Source organism: Xyrauchen texanus, chromosome 12 (assembly GCF_025860055.1).
Source record: "Xyrauchen texanus isolate HMW12.3.18 chromosome 12, RBS_HiC_50CHRs, whole genome shotgun sequence".
In the NCBI taxonomy this organism is placed as follows: Eukaryota; Metazoa; Chordata; class Actinopteri; order Cypriniformes; family Catostomidae; genus Xyrauchen; species Xyrauchen texanus.
In genome coordinates this window covers 13,095,875-13,117,757 of record NC_068287.1, presented here as the reverse complement: position 1 = coordinate 13,117,757, position 21,883 = coordinate 13,095,875, and the positions used below count along the sequence as shown (strand labels likewise).

Here is a 21,883-nt window from a genome sequence, read left to right as displayed (position 1 = left end):
AATCCACACATCTTATCACGTGCCTCATTGTGCATGACACCGCGGAGACTCCCAGCATGTGGAGGCTCATGCTACTCTCCGCGATCCACGCACAATTTACCACGCACCCCATTGAGAGCGAGAACCCCTAATCATGACCATGAGGAGGTTACCCCACGTGACTCTGCCCTAACTAGCAACCGGGCCAATTTGGATGCTTAGAAGACCTGGATGGAGTCACTCAGTACACCCTGAATTCGAACTAGTGACTCCAGGTGTGGTATTCATAAATGCAGGTACTTTAAATGTAAGTACAATGCAACAACATGAAGCACATAATACGTGCATTGTATCAAAATGCTTAACTAAATAGTTATTAAAGACATCTTATATAAAGCGGGTCCAAAAATCCCTTATTTATGGTGGCGAGGGGCCTCACACTTCCACCCCATAATAATCTAAACCCAGGTGGATTTAAGTGATATAGTGTACAAATAGGAGCAATAGTTATACTAAAATGTGTCAATTTATGCAATTACTTTTGAGACAGCAAGATACTTTTGTGAGTAAGAAATTAAGATGATACTTATTCAAAATAACCACTTCAGAATTAGTTAATTCCCATTTCATGTTAATTTTAATCACATTTGGCATTTCATAAGATTTCAGGATGCCTATTATATAAACAAATGAATCTCCATTGTGATTAGATCCGCCAATAGGCCGATTCACACATATGTTAATATTTGAGATGCCTTTACTGGTAAATGTACCAAATGTGTTGTTCACACATACTATCAATAAATACATTTATAGGTAATGATGCAACTACACATTAAGCAAAATATGAGCTCAGTTTGAACATTCTACATAACAAATCTATTATTTTTATGAGGCCGCATTTGTCCCTGAAACAAGGGGACTTTTAACCCCAAATACTGTCCTTTTACTTGCATGACAGTTACTGGAAAAACGTTTAAATGAATCACAATGAATACAACTGAAAATGACAAATAAGTATTTTGTCTCAAAATAAATGTGATTAGCTACATAAATGTGCAACACTTTAAAGTGATTGTTTGTTATTATATATTCTACACAATGGCCTCATTAATCAGGAGAATTATGCAATGTATATGCAAAGTGTTTATGAAAGTACTGTGGCAGTTTTTGTTGACATTTAGTGTTTTGGGAGTCCCGTTGTACCCTTCCAATCACAATTTGAATATGTTTAATGAATTGTACTTTTTATTGGAATGCATATTGGAATATGAAAGGTTTCAGCTTTCTGAGCCCACATGCACACTCTGGAGGTTGAGTTTAATTTCTGCTGTACTAGAAAGCAGAAAATAATCATTCAAGAGTCAAGTTCACTACTATTTATGTCACAAAGGTTACTGCTGATTTCAGTCTCAATGTTTATCAGTATATACAATAAAAACAAATAAATTATTTTGAGATTCATAAAATATTACAAACCACTCAAAATCAAGACTGGTTGATTAAGGATATAATCATATCAAAGAAGAAGAAGAAGTAGAAGAAGAAGAAGAAAAGAATAAGAAGACGATGATGAAGAATAAGAATAAGATGAAGAATAAGAATAAGATGAAGAATAATAAAAAGAAGAAGAATAAGAAGGTGAAGAAGAAGATGAAGAATAAAAAGGTGAAGAAGATGAAGAAGAATAAGAAGAAGGTGAAGAAGACAAATAAGAAGATGAAGAATAAGAAGAAGATGAAGAATAAGACAAAGAAGCAGAAGACAAAGAAGATGAAGAATAAGAAGATGAAGAAGAATAAGAAGGTGAAGAAGACGAATAAGAAGATGAAGACAAAGAAGAAGATGAAGAATAAGACAAAGAAGAAGAAGAAGAAAAAGAAGACAAAGAAGATGAAGAATAAGAAGATGAAGAAGAAGAAGAAGATGAAGACGAAGAAGAAGATGAAGAATAAGAAGACGTAGCCTGTTTGTTTGCATGTATGTTTATACCATATATTGCATGTTCATCTTAAGGGAATCATGTTCCAGCATCATTTGAACAGGAGAGGTTGAGTAACATTTTTTGTCTATGTATTACAAATAAAAACAGACAAATCTGTGCCTTAAACGTCAAGTGAGAGTGGTGATATTTTTAACTACAGTGTATTTCATAAATCACAAAGCAGGACAACTTAAAATATTCAGAGCGTACCTAAATCTTGTGACTGTATATCCTGAAATGGGATTTATTCCAATGAATTTGTGGAACAGCATAAGTAGATAAACACTTTAGTTTTGTTTTAGTCAGTTTTAAACAAAATGGAGTTGCTCGCCCTTCTCTGAGTTCTCTGAGTCACTGTGTTTCAGCTTCAGTCCAGACAGAACTTTATGGGCTGTTTTCTCCACAGTCGGACACCTCCTTAGGGATCGGATCAAAAGCTGCCGCTCTCTTCCCCCTAGAGTATTATTTGATTGGTTGATATTTCGTTTGGCCCTTTGGTCCAAATGCTCCTGGGATGGAGAGCCTATTGCTTTAACCACTTCATCCAATTCTGTGCCTTTTCTTCCTCCAAGTGGTGCAGTATGACTTTCAGGGGTGTTCCCAGTCTTTTTCTCCAAGCCAGGTTTCTCTGGAGTGTGTAGACGGAAGTGAGTTTTCATGGGGGTGTCGGGCTCAGGAGAGGAACTGCGACTGCTGTCGGCACTCTTTGACTGTTGTCCTTCCCTGCTGTCAGAAGTCTCCTCCTCCATTGACTGAGCGCCTGCTTGAAGTAGTTGTGCTCCTGCCGAGCCCTGCCTGTGGTACTTCACTGGCTGCCTGCTGAAGTGACCACTCGATTGAGTTTGTGAAGTTTCTGCAGCCTGCTCCAAATACCACTGAGGAGATGCTACAGCCCTCATAGCCAGGACTAAGAGAGACAAAAGAAAAACAGTGAGGCATTGGCCCAGAACCAAATCATTGCTGTCTAATGCCTACATAGACAGCTGCCTACTAAGGCAGCATACTATCTGAAATGGGAAGTGAATTATTTGAAGCGTTCTACTGTACTTAAAGGCAATTTTGTCCTGCTCAACATAGGTCTAAGTCAGAAGCATAGTTTGCAGTGCATTCTGGGTCATTCTGTGTCAACACAACCAGAGGTCCATGGCTCAAAATTTTGTTTTTGATCAATTATTTTTACAGATATATATATATATATATATATATATATATATATATTTTTTTTTTATTTCTGAAACATGTAAACTAGATATTAGTGTTATACTAAATGAAGAGAATGAGAGTAGTTCACCCAAAAAAACAAATATTCTCTCATTATTTACTCACCCTCATGCCATCCCAGTTATTTATGATTTACTTTCTTCTGCTGAACACAAAGATTTTTAGAAGAATATTTCAGCTCTGCAGGTCAATACAATACAAGTGAATGGTGATCAAAATTTTTATAAATCTCCACTTTCACATTCTTCTTCTTTTGTTTTTGGTGATTTGCATTCTTTGTGCGAATCGCCACCTACTGGGCAGAGAGGAGAATTTATAGTTAAAAAGGACTTAAATATCAATCTGTTTCTTACACAACCCCTATCATATCGCTTCTGAAGATATGGGTTTAACCACTGGAGTCGCATGGATTACTTTTATGCGGCCTTTATATTATTATATTATTGGACCTTCAGATTTATGGTCACCATTCACTTGCATTGTATGGTGCTACAGAGCTGAAATATTCTTCTAAAAATCTTAATTTGTGTTCTGCTGAAGAAAGAAAGTCATACACATCTTAGATGTCATGAGGGTGAGGAAATGATGTGAGAATTTTCATTTTTGGGTGAACTATCCCTTTAATAAGAGTGTATTTTTGGACTCTTGAAAGTTTGTTTTTATGTGTAAAATAAAGGTGCATTTTTAGTTTCAACATTATTTGTTTTTCAGACCTTTTTTTTTGTTGGACAAGTAAAACTAGCTTCATAATTTGTGTCACACATTTGGTTTTCGATCATTAAGGATGGGTTAAATGCAACAATTTAAAGATGGATCCACATTAAGATCCCCATATCACTGGGATCTAATAATATGAGGCCTAACACATTAAGATACAAACAGGCAATTTTGTTCTGAGCCAGAATCTAAAAGGATATTAAAGTATATTTAATACTTCAGGAGTTACAGGAACTCCAACGTAGGAAAAAAACACAAAAAAGTGTTTTTGAAAATTGCCATTTTGACCCCCCTCTACAAAATGTTGAATTACTCTGTTAATATCATTCATCACCATTTCTGTTTATCTTCCTTCAGAAAAAGCCTTTACAAAAACAAACATTTCTGCTGGGAAAATTTGGTTGATTTGACATGACAGAATAACCTTCTCTGCAAAGGATACATGTGATGCTGCTTTAGAATTTGGCTATGCCCTATGATGCCTTAAAATAACAATTAAAATAGCCATTTACAGCATTTATAAACAGTTCGATATGATTAGTTGTGCTTATTACATAAGTTTATGTTTATCGACTGTAGCAAGCAGTCAAAATGATGCAGACAACATAGAAACTAGTGCAGACATAAATATGTTTAGGTTGCTTGGCAGTGCCACAATAACACAAAACATTTGTGCAAGCAGCCAGCTGATTTGCAGTTAGTAAACTTTACTTAAAACAAAGTACATCTCTTTGAAAGCTGGCCTACCTGCTCTGTCATTGGCTTCTGGGCTCAGCTGGTCCATTGCCTCATTGGACGATGACTTGTCAGAAATATAACCCTCGCTTAAATCTCTCTTGATACTGTGGTTCTGTTGAAATGATAAACATTCTGAATATAGAGCCAATATGGCAGAGGTAAATGATTATTTATATTTTTAGATTATTATATAGCCGTAACCACCATAGATATTAAAGAGGACACACAGTTCTCTAACATTCAGTTTAATGCTTGAGCAATATAGGTTTTTATCTTGAAAATGTGGTTACATCCTTGTTTTATCATTATTTATTATACAGGAATACTTTTATATGGATGTATAATAATATAATGACTGCTAGCATTTGCTGGTAATGTTATTGTAACTATGCTGGCCGAATATTAAGGGATTTGAGTATTTTGCAGCTACAGTACTAAGACAATCTTAACATTGACCTTTTAGTTCTGTTGTGGTTCATGCTAATCCAAATTCTTAGTTGTACTGTTTCAGTTACAAGACTACATGGTACTGTGTGATTTTTCCTACAGCTCTTCCTGGAGTAAATAAGCTGGTGAAGGGCGAGCACTGGCCTGACAAGCACAGTGTAACAGGGGTAAGACTCTGGTTAAAGCACAAGCACACATGCAAAGCACAGTAATCCTCACAGCATAAGCGTTTAATCCCTTCAGTTCTTTCCACAGGCCTGACAGGACAATTTAAGGCACACAAACATCGCAAAAGTGGCTCAAGCTGCTTGAGATGAACACATGAGCAGGTCCACCTGAGGTGAGCTTTTATAATCGTCATGACAACAGCTAGCTTAAAGCACAGACTGGATATGGAGACTTAAGCCCCGTTCACACTGACAACGACAAATAACTAGAAATCATTTATTTTCAAAGAGAGTTGGCGAGTTGGGTGCGTTTTATTTTTGATCAATATTTTAAAGGGATAGTTCACCCAAACATTAACATTTACTTTCAGAATGTTAAAGTGAAGATTTAGAGTAAGAAAATGACTTAAATATTGAGCTGTTTCTCACCCACACCTATCATATCACTTCTGAAGACATGGATTTATCCACAGGAGTCATATGGTTTACTTTTATGCTGCCTTTATATGATTTTTGGAGCTTTAAAGTTCTAGTCACCATTAACTTGTATTGTATGGACCTACAGAGCTGAAATATTCTTCTAAACAATTGAATTTGTGTTCTGCAGAAGAAAGAAAATAATAAACATCTGGGATGGCATGAATAAATGTGTCACGAGTAGTTGCTGTGACAGTGAAACAAACGGGAACTCAAAACAATTAGAACAGAGAAAAGAATGCAAAAACATAAGGATATTTATACAAACAAGAGCTAATGAGGGAATGGAAAACAGGTGTGAACAATGAGGAATAGATGGCTGTGATGAGGGCAGTGCATACTGGGTAACGTAGTCTGGGGGAAACACTTCAAAATAAGAGTCCTTGGAAACATGAGAGAGACAAACTGTGACGAAATGATTAAATAATTATTTTTTTTGGGTGAACTATTCCTTCAAATCAACAAATCATTCTCATTTACTTCCATTGTTTTGGCCATGAGCAATTTTTTTTTTACGAATTAGAGGAATCAATGATTTAATGACTCACTCATAGCACATTAAAGATGCATATTTGTTCCCACTTACTGGCTATATATATTTAATCTGCAGAAATACTGGCTGAACGAATCAGTGGATGAATCTCTTTGGTGAACAGATTCAAAAGACACAAGTCCGTGAAATGAATCAAAATCTCCAACACGAGCATGTTCATCTATTCTAGAAAGTTGAGAACATTTATGCAAGTGAGCAGTGACTACCAATGGGAGTAAAGACACTGAAGCTCATGTGATCTCCTGTGAGATACTGTAGTCAAGTTAGGCAAGACGGAGGACTCATTGTTACTGTGAGTCATTTAATTCTTCTATATGTTTTGTTTCGGCCCACATGCTGGAATATAATTAAAAAAATGATGCATGGAAAACTGAATGTGTTTGATTTATACTTAGGTAATCGTTCATCATGTTCATGATATCATGCATTACGTAATGCAGCACTTTCCCCTGCAGAATGTTTGTTTTTATCAGGAAGAAAGTCAAAAAAGAATGACACCATATTTTTACTGGCAATACGTCGATATGTGATCAGATTTTCTAATACTCTGACCAGTTGCGTAGCCCACCAACAGCATTACACAGGAAAAGCCAATTGCGACCAACAGCACCATCATTTTCAGTGTGAACGGGCTTTATGCACACTATGCAGACTTAGCATGTAGCCACAGTTTGCGTAAAGAAAAGCAAAATGTCCTTGAGTTGTTATTGCCTACCTCTAGAGAGCGTGGACGTTCTCTGGATGAGGCTTCAGAGTCCTGAGGGGAACTGTTGGCAGGAGAAAGGGGGCATGAAGCTCTGAGTGGGGTATCTGGGAGGGGTGCTGTGGGAGGAGGTGGAGGGGGTGTGCTTGATCTTGTTGTGGGACCAAATACTATGTCATAGTGTGAGATCATGAACTCCACAAGAAGAGCCTGATAGCTAGTTTCCAGAAGTGCAATCATCGACACGTCCCCTGACACAAGGGGCCGCAGGAGAGTGGGACCAAACACAATGCCCAGGTTTCCTGGAGACATCTTGTTATCTTCAAAATGTTCTGCCACCCTAAACAGACAATGCGAGGACAGTAACAGATAAGTAGCATATAATGTAATTTAGAACAGTGGTTCTCAACTGGTTTTGCTTCAGAACCCAGATTTTACTTTGGGCATTAAGTGGCACCCAAAACAGTACCAAAATTGTTTGTTGTACAAAACTGAATTTCGATGGTTTCATTCTCATGGCAGCCAGTAATTGTACAAAACACACTGTGGTCAGCACAAACCAAACTCAAACTCAAATTCAAATGCTCCCCATTTACACATACTGTGGACCAATTGCAAAAAATTGGTCAAATTTGTTCAGAATGATGTATAACATTCTATCATCAATGGTTGATAACAGTTCCGATGATTTGTTTAGCATGCTTTTCCTGCAGGACTGCATATTTTGTTCTGGACATCTAAGATATAACATTGGATTATTCACACAATTCAAAAAATGGCAAATCTTTTTGAAAACTGCCTAAGGTAAAAGCAGAAATAAAGTTTTTAGCAATTTAGGGCTTACAGCAGCAATAATTGGTGCATAAAAGAGACGTTTGTATTTGATGTCTTACAGAAATGTAAGTGCAATGTAGTTCTAGCGGGAAGACTAGCATCTGTACATCATTACACCATTAGCTGGGTAATTCCTAGCCAATCGCATGTAAGCCAGTGCTTTATAAGTCTGCTCACAATCTATCACATTGCTGTTTCAGTGCACTAACATGGCAACCTCCACCACCCTACCACCACCAGTTGAGCCCCGTCCCACACGGGGGTAGGCTCCTCGCCCCTGCCTCCGATCTCCGGCAGGATATGACGGTTCCGAGTACAACTCCCCCGAACCGCCAGAGAGAGACATTACATTTCTGTTTTATATTCATCAAATAAATGGCATCTTAAACCTCACTCAAGCCTGCGTGTCTTCCCGATAGAAATCATATTTTTGAATTCATGATTCTTTTGAAAATGTTTCGAACTGTGGTATTAGGACAACAAAATAAATACATAGTGAACATAATTCATGCTTTAAATGCATTCTTCATAAATAATATGTAGTAAACCAAGTAATGTACTTAAAAATAATGAACTTAATTGAAATTCAGTTACTGTAATTTGATTACTCTAATTTAAAGTGTAATGTGTTACACCACATTTGATTTAAAAACTTGTTAGATTACAGAAACAAATCACTTTTTAATTGTATTACACCCAACACTGCTTGCGACCAAACAATTAAGAGTCAAGAATACCAAGTGTTTCACATACAGTACCTGTTCAAGTGGGCTATCATGTGTTGCACTGTGTTGTAGTTGCACAGAGGTAATCGTCCAGTAAGCTCTTTGAGTTTGACCACAATACTCTCCACAATCCCAGCAGTCTCTGCAACGTGGTCCTTTTCACTAAGCCTCTGAATTTCCTTACCCACATTGATAAAGTCGTTGTAAAGGTCAAAGGTCAGTAATGGGTCTGGAAGCTGTAAAAGAGGAAGATGAGGTGTTGGCCATTTGAGGATTTTCTAAACCCTTAAAAGTGTTTTATGTCATTTAAATGTAATTGGGGGCTAAATTCAAATCAGATTACAAAAATCCATCTATTTTACACAATGTAAACCATGCACAACAAACTATCACAATATCTTTCTTTTTTATACCTCTTTGAAAAAGTGCTTCAGAACAGAGGTGATGTCATGAGGTGAGAGGTCACCAAGATCAACTTGGTCGTTCTGGATTTCAAAGGCCTGGCATAATTTAAGAACCCGAGGTTTAGATCCACAGATTCTGTACACGCCCTTAGAGAGAAGAACATGAGAGTAAACACAACTAGATTTTTTAATTTTCAAACAAAAAGGTGATTGGTGCTTGCCTAAGCAAAACTTGCCGCTACAATGCTAGGATGTCCAGGATGGTTGCTAGTGTGTTGCTAAGTGGATGCTAAGGTGTTCTAAAGTGCTTTTTTAGCATGTTGCCATATGGTAGCTAGGTTGTTGCTTAATGCCCTGCCCACTAGTCTCTATGGTTCCTAGATGTGGCTCTGGTCACTCCTTCAATGTAAGTCTTTGGGGTTTTTAAATTAGTTTGTTATCTGCTAATCTAAAAAAATCATAAAAAGTTTTTACAAAAGCAATAGTGTAAACAAACCACACAATTTGGTATCATTCATGTCTGTAGCTAGCACAAACGGTGCAGGACGAACTATGTGCCAAATTTGAATACTTAGAGTTAGAGGGCCTGGGTAGCTCAGCGTGTAAATACGAGTTTGAATCCAGGGTGTGCTGAGTGACTCCAGCCAGGTTTCCTAAGCAACCAAATTGGCCCGGTTGCTAGAAAGGGTAGAGTCACACAGGGTAACCACTCTGTGGTCGCTATAATGTGGTTTTCGCTCTCGGTGGGGCGCATGGTGAGTTTTGTGTGGATGCCGCGGAGAATAGCATGAAGCCTCCACACGCGATATGTCTCCATGGTAACGCTCTCAACAAGCCACGGGATAAGATGCGCGGATTGACGGTCTTAGATGCGGAGGCAACTGAGATTCGTCCTCCGCCACCTGGATTGAGGTCAGTCACTACGCCACCACAAGGACTTAGAGTGCATTGGGAACTGGGCATACCAAATTGGGGAGAAAAGGGGAGAACATAAAAAAATCCAATAAAAAAATACTTAGAGTAAGGGGTTCATTCAAATTGGTAACCTTAGAAGAATATTTCACCCCAAAATGAAAAATCTTTCATCTTTTAATCACCTACAGTATATACCATCCCAGATGTGTATGACTTTCTTTGTTCTAATTTCAGCTCTGTAGGTCTATACAATGTAAGTGAATGATGGCCAGAACTTTGAATCTCCAAAAAGCACATAAATGCAGCATAAAAGTAATCCATAAGACTCCAGTGGTTAAATCCAAATCTTCAAAAGTGATATGATAAGTGTGAAAAATATTTAACACTTTCAATATTTAAGACTTTTTTTTACTATCAGTCTCCACATTCTTCTTCTTTTGTTTTTTGGAGATTCACATACTTTTGCATATTGCCACTTGCTGGCCAGGGAGGAAAATATAGGCAAGCCAAGGCAAGTTTATTTATATAGCTAAATAATTTTAAAACCAGTTAAGAACAAGAAATGAGATTAAAAAGTAATAAAATGAATTTAAAAAATAAGTGAAAATTATTAAAATGAATTAAAAAGAAAAAGAATACTGAAGAAAGTTTCGGCACATCCAACTGTTAATTTCATCAATGTACTGGCACAGAGATTCTATGGGGCTGTAGTCATTTGGCGATAGGCCTAGATAGATCTGGGTGTTGTCTGCATAGCTATGGTATGCAATTTGGTTCTTTTTTATAATTTGGCCTAGTGGAAGCATATACAGGTTGAACAGGAGTATTGCAAGAATTGAGCCTTGTGTGCTCCTTACATCATGGATGTCCACTCAGACTCATAGTTGCCTATGTTCACATAGTAACCCCTCCCTACTAGATATGGCCTGAACCAGCTGAGGACCGTCCCAGAGAGCCGTACCCAGTTTTCCAATCTGTCTAGGAGAATGTTGTGCTCAACAGTGTCAGAAGCAGCACTGAGGTCTAGTAATACCAGCACTGATATTTTGCCTGAATTAGTATTTAGTCATAAAGGTTCTTTGTTAGTGCCGTTTCTGTGCTATGATGTGGTTGAAAACCAAACTGTAAATTGTCCAAGTAGCCATTCGAGATTAAGATTGTTCTGCTGATTGAAAATAACTTTTCAATGATCTTTCCTATTAAAGGAAGATTTAAAATTAATCTGTAGTTGTTCAATATTGAGTTGTCTAGATTGCTCTTTTAAAGAAGGTAAATAATACTTTCATTAATTAATAGTAAAATAAATACTTAAATATTGATCATATCTCTTCTGAAGATGTAGATTTAACCACTGGAGTTGTATTGATTACTTTTATGCTGCCTTTATGTGCTTTTTGGAGCTTGAAATGTCTGCTCATCATTCACTTGCATTGAATGGACCCACAGAGTTTAAATATTGTTCTAAACATCTTCATGTGTGTTCTGCTGAAAAAAGAAAGTCGTCCACATCTGTGACGGCATGAGGGTGAGTAAATGATGAGAGAATTTTAATTTTTGGGTGAACTATCCCTTAATGTATGAGCAATGGTAATAATGATTAATTCCTTAGCAAGCACTACTAATAATGCATAACAGTGAAATAGCTGGATTAGTGAACTAAAACAAAGGTTTTAATTATTTTTAAGGAGTTCCTACCTGAACTCCGAGAGCCCTGCTCTCAATCTCTTCAGTACATCGCAGTACAACGAAGGGCACAGTGTCTGGACTGTCTCTGGGCAGCAGGGAGATCTCTACCCCAAAGATAAAGCCCCTCTTGTGCTCACACTCCATCTGGCACACCTCCAGGCATTTCCTGTGGACTGCAAGGCCACACTGGCAAGAGAGGAGCAACTATCAGTCTACCATATACTGACCAGTGCACACAGAATTCAGTGGCTCTTTTTCTTTCTCTAACTAGTCTTTTAGACAACACTTTAATACAAAGCTGACACGTTCAATATTCCAACACACTTTTTACAGGTTCAGGAAAAGAACTTGTGAAAATTCACAGATCACTCCTTACAGGACTTGAACCTCCAGTCTTTCAGTTTTCAAGCTAAACCACCCCTTTTCCAACACTTACCTCTTCACACTCAATCCCATTGACAAGGATGTAGGTATCGCATTGCTTGCATTTTACCATCTTGCTCTTCATTTTTCTCAGTCTGTGAGTCAAGGCGGCACGTGACGCAGTTCGTGGTTTACACAACGTTCCATTGGTGTCAGCTAATGCCTCCTCACTCTCTGCACACAAATCAGGAAGCATCAACAACTGCAGTTTTAGCCATCAAAAAAAAAAAAAAAAAAAGATTTGCAGAAAGTATAGCATTTCCCCAAGCAGCAGTGACTCAAACCTGCGTCCTGCAGAGTGTCTTTCTCATCAAGATCGTCTGAAGACATGGTTCCTGTGGAGGTGGCTTTGTGCAACTTACGGTTCCTATGAGCTTCAGAAAAGTGATAAAAACATATTAACTTATTTACAGTAGCTAGGTAGTACAGTGATAAGATCTTACTTTAGGTACAGCAACTTAACCTTCCTATTCTGTTTGGTCTTTTTTGACCGAAAACACATTTTTAGATTTTTTTTCCATTTATCTGAGCAGTACAATACTTTATGAGTGTTCCTCCACTAGCCATCTGAACACACACACCAAAATTGGACTTGATTCGGTAAGTCTAAGTGGTCGTAAAAAAGTGACATCTTTGATGTTCGCTTTTAAAACTGAGCAATTTTTTTTAATTTGCCAAATAAAATATATAAATCAGCCACAATGCAGAAGTAGCACACAGAATTAAAGAGGTGAGACTTTACAACATGCTGAGTGCAATACAACACTGCAGCCATCTACTGGCTATTATTGTCATAACATGATATTCAAGTCATACTGTTTTTCTTTTATCACCAGATGGCAGCAATATGCCCTCAATACAGGACACATTCTCTTATTTGCTTCGTGATTCAATTAGGTTTTTACTGTAGTGAAATTACATAAATGTGCTAATTTGCATATGCAAATGTATGGTCAAATCGATCTAAATAAAAAACATCAGATCACAAAATAAGTGCATACTTTTATTATTTTTACTTCGGGGAAGAAGAAATGTTAACATTTCTTTAAAAAAAGAAAAGAAAACAAAAAGTTACACTTGTAATGTGTCTGGTCAAATATGACCGCAAACAGCAAAGTAAGCGGCCCTACTTGATCAGAACAGGAGGGTTACATGTAATGGTTTTCTCACCTGGACTGGACAGAGATTCCAGACTCCCTCCCCTGCTGTCACTGTCACTGTGGCCATGTCGCCCTGTGTTTCAACCAACATAAAAATGTTCAGGTGCCATTCAACTGAACTGAGAAGTCTCACATTATATGCACATTGTATGTGCATATAGGTTTCAACAGACATTAGACATACTTCTATCTACTAAACTGCTGCTGCATTTCAAATCATCGGGTAGCACATATGAATCTTGGTAACTTGGAGCGTTGCTCGGTTTTCGCCGGCCTGTTGTTGGGGATCTGTGAAAATTAGAGGGACAGACACGGTATTTAAAATCCCACTGCAATCATGTAGTTACATTTAAAGTTCCCACCCTTATTTGAGCTTTAATGGCGAAGCAATCTGTTCTGTTTATGCATACAAGTTCTGCATCTTCAGTGTGAGAGAGTTACACAGTCTCCTGGCTTTGTCTTAAATTTGTTTAAAAAGCCCCCCCCCCCCATAGTCACAAGTTTATTCTTTATTATATATATATATGTGAAGGAAAAGGTTATTTCGTGCTTAATCAGTATTGCATGTGCTTCAGTATTATAACGAGTGGACCTGCATGTCTTTGTACAGAGATCTCTTGCTGGTGTAACCTGACACCGCTCATCAGCAGCAGTAGAGAAATTCTGCATTAGAAGACATTAGAAACTCTAGATAGATGTTCTTGTTCACTGCTGTATAACACAAGTTCCTAAACTTACATAATAATTGTTACTGGTATTCTTACATTGCTGTATGGTTGCTTCGCATATGTACAAATATTTATCATGTTTATTTAAAGTAAGCCACATGGAAATAAGCTACACTACAACCTCTCCAAAAAGTGCTGTCACCTCTTGCCCTGGGGAATGAACTCCTGGAATATGAAGTTCTGAAGAGGCTGGTCAGGCAGATGCTTTCCTAAGACGTAAAGAAGGTAGGGTTCACCTGGCTCACAGGGCCTGCAGGTGAGCTCTAGGTTTTGGTACCCCAGAGGAACTGGCTCGGTCTGCTGCCGCTGGTAATAGAACATGTTCACTGTTGCCTGAGAGAACAGCAAGAAAGAGCATGTGATCAATGTACAATGGATGAATGTAAACGTAAACTAGATTTGACATTTTTTTACAAGACAATGTGAGTGATGCTTGCCCAGGCAAAACTAGCCGCCATGGTGTTGTGAGGTTTTGCCAGAGCATTGCTATGCAGTTACAGTACATTACATTACATTGCTAAGGTGTCATATCAAAATAACCCACCCTAAAGATTCATAATATTCTCCTCCCTAGATGTGGCTCAGGAGTCAGTTCTTTTGAGAATATGTAAGTCGTGCCCGTTTTATTGTCCTGATCATTTAAAAGAGTAATATAACACCTCTCCACGATAAGCCACAACTGAAGTACAATGCATGTTCTTAGCACAAACTGGGTAGGATGAACCAACCTCTTTTAACACAGTGTCTCCTTGACAGATTAGCTTGCGGGTGTGGACAATGATTCTCTCCTTCACCTTCTCCAGTACTTCTTGATGGTTGTTAGCATCACGCACACACTGCTTGTACAGAAGCTCAGCCTCCATAACCTAGACAGCAGCATAGTGATGAATATCACATTGAAGAGACCATAATGGGCAAAAATAAATTTCCATGTTTGTTTGTTTGTTTATTTATATTGGTGTAGCAGGAAATGCTTGTAATCAGTCATAGGGTTGTAAGAGACAGACAAATAAGAAGTCCTGCTTAGAAAAACATCTTCCAGCTTAGGCTAAGCTGGTTTAAGCTGGTCTCCCTGCCTGGCCAAGTTGGTTCTCAACTGTTATAGCTGGGAGGCCAGCTGAAAAGTGCCTGATCAGGCTGGGAGACCAGCTTAAACCAGCTTAGCTTGAAGTATAAATACAGTATCTTGACCTTGGTTTGGGCGTCACCTCTTGACTTCCTCCTCTTGTCCAGGGTCTTGTATCCCCCTGTGTCCTCTTCAGCTTTTGCAGTCATGACTTTGGCTTTCTCCAGATCCTCACAACGCTGCATGTATTGATGCCGCGCCCTCTTCAGTGCAGACACTGCGTCATTCTAATGCACAAATCGTTACATCAGCCACATTACTGGAAATTCTGGCCACAACAAATGCACAAATCATCCTCAGCACAAAGAACTGACCATTCTCTTCTGTTCTTTGGACCACTGCTCTTTGAATTCCCGCCGCCACTTGTCGATTTCATTCTTCTTGGCCGAGAGAGCCTTTGAAATGCAAAGGATGTTATAAACGTTACCATGTTTACATGCACATCATTTTCCGAAAGAGTTCAATCGACAGCAATTGTGGAATAAAGATTACTACAAAAAATTTATTTCGATTTGTCCCTCCTTTTCTTTAAACAAAGCAAAAATCCTGGTTACAGTGAGACACTTACAATGGAAGTTAATGGGGACTATTTTTGTAGGGTTTAAAGGCAGAAATGTAAAGCTTATTACTTTATAAAAGCACTTACATTAATTCTTCTGTTACATGTGACATTAAATTGTTATGGCAACAAAGTTTTGTAAGGTTAGTAAACAATATTATCACACTAAAATCTTATTAACACATATTGTTTACATATTACCCATTCACTTCCATTGTAATGAATTTAATCATCATAATCTGAACAAACCAATACATACATATTCTGCTATTCTGTTCTGGAAATGAATGTAAATGCTCTTTCTGTTTATTATGCTGAATTAACCAGCTCATTAATTCTCATTCATGTCTTTAACAATAATATACAAGAGCATGATGAATTACTCTGTGTCATGAGGCTCTTTCAAATGTGGGCAATGACATTTTTTCTTTTAACGTTTGTAAATTGTTAAAAAAACTTAAGTGCCAAAAATGTGTTTCTTCAACAGCTTGACTCTTCAGAACTGTTTGTATCTCATATAAATCAGAATTAATTTTGTTTGGACATGTGCAGATGTAAATGTTCAGTCACGGAGGTTATTCTGAATAAGGTGTTTACATTATCCAAATTCTGATTATTACATACATAGGCCGCAGTCTTAAAAATAAATGGCTAAATCTGGTTATGTAATCATGTTAATATGTTATAATGCTTATATACTGTAATTAGAATATGACCAAATTCTGATAAATGTCGGAGTGTTTTGTGCTTGTACCTGGTAGCAGCGCTGTTGCAGAAGTTCAGCAGTTTGTTTGGCTGTTGTGCTGCTATTGATATCGTGCTCCAGAGCCAGAGTGTATATATACTGCAGAGGCATCATTTCCTATAGAGAGACATGCATAAGGGTGGGCTAACCAAAAACTATTTGCAACAAATTTTTTTATAAAAGAGACATTTTATATACACTTTATATATATATACATACAGGGTTGGGAGGGTTACTTTTGAAATGTATTCCACTACAGATTACAGAATACATGCAGCCAAATGTAATTTTTTACATATTCTGTTACATTACTCAAGGTCAGTAACATACTCTATTTATTTGGATTACTTCTTCAGCACTGGTAGATTTTTTCACTTGTTTTGAATATAAAATCTCTGTCAGTTCAGTAAGACAAAATACATGTTAAAAATACATTCTCTGAAAAACTGAAATATCTTATGCAGTGTTGTTTCTAAAACAAGATAAATCAAATTGAGATTTTAGATATTTTTACAGGAAAACAATACAAAACTTATTTTAAAGAATATGATTTTTGCCCTAATATCAAAGGTCTTACTAGGTAGCATGTGCATGTAAAATGGCTAGAAATAGCATTTTAGCTTAGCATAAAGTTGACAATTTACACAAGGTTTATTTCTATTTCTTCTGCTCCAAACTTACTTCAAACGTACTTCTCTGTCTGCTCGTATGAATGTAACACATCATAAGAAAGTGTTTCACCACTGTTCAAATGCACTTTGAATCGCATCATTTATATGTATAACTGTTTTACATCTGAAAGAACTAAATCTGAAACTAAACAAATGACAATAAAATCTAAGTAATCTCTTCTGTAATCAAAATATGTTTTGAATGTAACTGTATTCTAATTACCAATTATTAAAATTTTAACTGTAGTGGAATACAGTTACTTATATTTAGTATTTTAAAAACGTAATCCCATTACATGTATTCCGTTACTCCCCAACCCTGTCTATATATATGATGTATATGTGTGTGTGTGTGTTTTACCTGTTGAGCAACGCATGATTTGGCTGCATCTGCCGCTCTCATTATACTCTTGGCAAACTCTTGCTCTGTAAACAAACAATAACTTTCAGAATCCTGAACCACATATAATGCTCAGAATCAGACCACAATATACACTCACTTAAACTTTATAAGGAACACCTGTACACCTATGTATTCATGCGGTTATCTAATCAACCAATCGTGTGTCAGCAGTGCAATGCATTAAAATCATGCAGATACAGGTCAGGAGCTTCAGTAGGAGAGAAAATGTGATCTCAGTGATTTTGACCATAGCATGAATGCTGGTCCCAGATGGGCTGGTTAAAGTATTTCTGTAACTGCTGATCTCCTGAGATTTTCACACAAAGCAGTCTCTAGAATTAACTCTGAATGGTGCCAAAAACAAAAAACATCTAGTTAGCAGCAGTTCTGTGGATGGAAACACCTTGTTGATGAGAGAGGTCAATAGAGAATGGCCAGACTGGTTTGAGCTGACAAAGACTACCGTAACTTCAGATAACCAATCTGTACAATTGTGCTGAGAAGAATATCATCTCAGAATGCACAACACATTGTACCTTGAGGCGGATGGGCTACAGCAGCTGAGGACCATGCCGGGAACTTTATGACCATAGTGTTCCTAATAAAGTGATAAGTGAGTGTAGAATGAGTTTCAAAGAGATTAATATAAGCAAAAAATATCAAATGGAAAATAGGACTGACCGATTGAAATAGTTTGCATCTGTATTGATGGACACTCAACAGAGTGCATCTAAATATCCATAAAACAGTGAGTGGACATTAGATGACATATCTTTACTGGACCATAACCCATTAGCATTACAGCTTCCATGGAAAATGTCATATTGAATTTCTCGTGGGATAAACACTTAAGGAATCAGGCCACAGCGTTGCTATTTCCAGGAATTCTGCACTGGTGGTGCGGTAATGTACTGTTTGATTCTCCTATTGCACTCATTCATGATTTCTGATGTTTATTTTTGGTACTGTTGTTACTGTTGTCATATTCTAAGTTCTCTTTCACAGTTAAGTGTAAAAAATTTATAAAATCAATGCTGTGGCCATAAAGTATATTTCAATCAATTCAAAAGATTGGACACACTTAACTCAATAAATGCTTCTTGTGATTTTAAAAGGTTTATACTTAAATGCAGTTCTGTAGACAAATATAAACTGTACCTACATATTAATGTCTTTCAAAAACTCCAATTTATATGAATTTTTTAATACTTCCAATTGTGTTATTTCATAGTTTTGTGGATTTAACAATTGTTCAAAAATGTTGAAATAAGTATTAATAAAGAATGAGTTTGTGTGTCCAAACCTTTGACTGGTAGTGTATTTAGCATACAAATCTTAACAGTCAAATACATTATAATGGATCATATTGGCTCGTATGGTGAGCTGAGGGCATAATACGGGGCCTATTAATCTCTCTCGCCCACCTGGTCTGAAACCTGCAAATTTTCCTGTTAATTTTGGCCTATAATTTGTCTCAATAGTGGGCTCCAGGCTTACAGAGGCACTCTGTATTATTTTCATTGACTGCTCCTGTTGCTACAGAATTAAAAGCCATGGCACCCTGAGGCGTGATCGCATTAGATACCTCTAACTGCAAAATCATTCCACTAGAGGGACCTCTGAAGGATGATGTGTTAAAGGCTACTTCATCCTATTACAGGTGTTGTTCAACACAAGTCAAACTCTCTCAGAAAGCCAATTTTAGACTCTTATGCTGTTTCCAGGAAGAGGTCCCTTGGCTGCTCTTCTAGGCTGAAACGATCTATAATTACTGGCAAACAAACCCAGCCTAAACATAATGTGTCAGCAAAAATACAAGACCTCTTACTTAAAGTGACTATTTTTTTCCAGTGCTTGGTATGTAAAACATTAGTAGATGTATATTCCTCTAAAGGTGAAGTGTGTAATTTTTTTCCGTGTTATAAAATGTTCTCCTGCACCAGCTTAATATGTAAGGAATAATTTACTCCAGCCCATTGAATTGTTGTGCGTTGTGACCGTTATTTTTCAACAATTCAACGGGCCGAAGTCATCTTTCAAGACATTTTCTGGTTTTCGTCCTTAAAAACGCTCTTCGAAAGTGACAAATTTAGTGTCTTACTTTAATACAGCCTCCGTTGCTAATTCAAAAACGTCACATTAGAACTAGCAACGAAGGATGCTGATTAAGGCGAAATACAGTGAACCATTAAAAGTTATTTCAGATCATAGAAATTGTTGTATTGATCAAGTCTTGGGGATGCGGCTCTGTTTGTTGGACGGTGTGTGTGTGTGTGTGAACGTGTGTGTGTGTGAACGTGTGTATGTGAGCACGTATAAGTCCGGGGGAGACGAGGGAGCACGAGGTAACTTTTTGAAATAGGAAATTGAAATAAATGAAGGACCTGGAACAACTTTATAGCCGCGCAGAAAAATAATTGCACACATTAGAACGTCCGTCAACCAATCAGAATAAAGCATTTAACAGACCTGTGATATAAAACTGTAATAAGAACTATAAGAAAGCCATTTTTATGATGAAAAGAGTTGAAAAGTCTGGAAAGAGTAAACGATGTAGCCCAGTGAAACTATAAAAAAAAAACATTGCCCTGTTTGAGCATCCCGACCAGCCTGGCACTGCAAAATGAGCTCAGTCAAGTTCGGGTGGGAACCCAAATCTGTTTGACCAAACAATGAAAGATGCGGGAAGTGTTCTGAAAACTGTTTGGAATTATTATTATTTTTATTTTTTTTTGCAATTCTTGATGCAAGTAATTACACACAGTTTATACCACCAATTATAAATTTTATGTGAGGCTGTTGATTTGACATGTTAATTAAGTGCATTTAATTATCTAAAAAGTAACATGCTAAAAATGCCCTAAAATATACGCAAATGTCCACTAAGCATCCGTAAATTACCCAGGGATTAAGTTGGTAGGAAGTTTGAAGCCGAAGATACTGTAATTATTAATGATAAAATAAATAAACAATTATTAAATAATTAAATAAAATAGTTTGCATAAGTTGACTTGGGTGAGGCAAGTCTCATATTTTGAGCTTGTTTTTCCATACCAGCTTGCTTGTTTCTCTTGTTCTCTACAGATTGAACAGCTTAAGACAGGCAACAAAGTGCGTGTGTGCCGTCTCCATGTTTTTGTGATTCACAGTCAGCAGAGGGCAGTCAGTGCAACCCCAGCTACACAGACAATGCACAGCTGGACAGGCAACAAACTGACAGCTGTTCCAAAACAGCTGAAGGGAGCAGAATGCTGGGGTCTCAAGACGTGTTTTACGTTTCAGACTACATTCTACTTGACACAGCATCCTAAAAAGGCAGTGTTTATAAGCTGAAAACGAGTGAAATGCGGTATTACCACATTGAGGTGCTCCAAACGCATATGTTCTACTGTATTGTACATTGATATATGCAATTAGTTGCAATTAATTCAATGTAAAAAAATTCATCGATTGACAGCCTTGCTTGATTATTACATTCTTGTTATAATTTTACATGTACAAACAATCAATAATAAAAAAATGTAAATTAAAACATGTAACAGATAATGTAAAAACTCACCCAAGCTGATTCGTTTGTCCATCCAGGTCAGCAGGTCTTTGGCATAGCGGCACCACATTTTGGCGTACTGCAGGGCGAGTTCCACGCCACCCTCGCAGCGACAGAGGGTCACGTCCGCATCCTGGGCTGAGAGAGAATACATCAGCATCACTGGAGCCTGTGCATACTTTACTTAAACTAAACCTGGTCCAGGGCTGTCATGTGTATTGTCCTCCAACATAAACACAGATTTAATGATCTCCTAGGCTGTCACCTACAGAGTGATCACTTATAGCCTTTCCCATTACTCAGCGGATAAATCTCCTTTATCCTCAAAGGATGTTAAATATATGTTAGCTATATGTTAATTGTCAGTACGCTTCCAAATGTCCATCATAACACAAACTGTCCTCCAAAAATCCATCTGATTAATAAAATAAAAGCATTCCATTAGTTGTTTAAAAACAGTGCAGAAAGGCTCCATTCTTGTGAAAAACTTCCATTAAAGGTGCAGCAATGAGAATAGAATAAAACATTTTGTTTTGTGTGTCCGTATGTTCACAAAAGTAATTCCTGCGACACCCCACCACAACATTCCGAATGAGTAATGTTATCCATGCGAATATCCAAAAAAGAATAATAAAACATCTCTGTTTGAGGAACTCCTGGGCTTGCTCAATAGTGTCCAGAAGGCTTTAGGTTTCAACTGCAACTGCGTGAGGATTTCACAGAGACTGAGACAGTTCACCCTCCCTCTCTCTGTCTCCTCCCTGTCCATTAAATGCTAAAATCCAATCACATCAAAACATCACAAATGAAATGTGTATTTTCTGCATCATTCTCCCAGTTTATGCTTAGGTTCTGTATCTCACTTCCATCCCCCTGTATTTCCTGTCATGTTAAAGCATGTGTGCGTGTACTATTAGTGCCGAGGGGAGGGGAAATAAACCAGGACAGTAGCAGACTGTAGGGTGATGGTC

The 21,883-nt window shown here is 37.5% G+C and overlaps 2 protein-coding genes across 4 annotated transcripts in view; one reads left to right on the top strand and one right to left on the bottom strand.

Annotated features, from left to right (window-relative positions):
• The first annotated feature begins 604 nt into the window (after nt 1-604).
• LOC127653484 (acidic phosphoprotein-like) lies at nt 605-1,944 on the top strand. Its single transcript, XM_052140189.1, has 2 exons — nt 605-1,785; nt 1,825-1,944. Exons 1-2 carry the CDS (start codon nt 1,549-1,551, stop codon nt 1,942-1,944), a joined length of 357 nt encoding a protein of 118 aa, XP_051996149.1. The 5' UTR covers nt 605-1,548.
• The window catches only part of gmip (GEM interacting protein), a 33,375-nt gene continuing 13,282 nt past the window's right edge, over nt 1,791-21,883 (bottom strand). The window contains exons 5-22 of one of the 3 annotated variants that reach the window (XR_007971807.1): nt 20,925-21,050; nt 17,324-17,388; nt 16,301-16,408; nt 15,302-15,382; nt 15,053-15,214; nt 14,590-14,727; nt 14,004-14,194; nt 13,318-13,421; nt 13,144-13,206; nt 12,258-12,347; nt 11,987-12,147; nt 11,560-11,736; nt 8,959-9,096; nt 8,579-8,781; nt 6,999-7,326; nt 4,649-4,751; nt 3,290-3,476; nt 2,734-2,870 (exon numbers count right to left, since the gene is read on the bottom strand). Coding sequence is in view for 2 of the 3 variants with exons in the window: in XM_052140187.1 (XP_051996147.1) it covers nt 2,272-2,870; nt 4,649-4,751; nt 6,999-7,326; nt 8,579-8,781; nt 8,959-9,096; nt 11,560-11,736; nt 11,987-12,147; nt 12,258-12,347; nt 13,144-13,206; nt 13,318-13,421; nt 14,004-14,194; nt 14,590-14,727; nt 15,053-15,214; nt 15,302-15,382; nt 16,301-16,408; nt 17,324-17,388; nt 20,925-21,050 (2,837 nt within the window). In the remaining variant the exon portion in view is untranslated. Of the gene's footprint in view, nt 2,871-3,289; nt 3,477-4,648; nt 4,752-6,998; nt 7,327-8,578; nt 8,782-8,958; nt 9,097-11,559; nt 11,737-11,986; nt 12,148-12,257; nt 12,348-13,143; nt 13,207-13,317; nt 13,422-14,003; nt 14,195-14,589; nt 14,728-15,052; nt 15,215-15,301; nt 15,383-16,300; nt 16,409-17,323; nt 17,389-20,924; nt 21,051-21,883 lie in introns of all 3 variants that reach the window. The other 2 variants (XM_052140187.1, XM_052140188.1) reach the window with 2 other exon arrangements.

Bases quoted from the DNA above. Each gene is read 5' to 3' on its own strand.
- LOC127653484 (XM_052140189.1), top strand. From the start codon at position 1,549: ATGATGAAGAATAAGAATAAGATGAAGAATAAGAATAAGATGAAGAAT. The intron at 1,786-1,824 runs GTGAAGAAGACG...ACAAAGAAGAAG, and splicing joins AGATGAAGAAGAATAAGAAG to ATGAAGAATAAGACAAAGAA.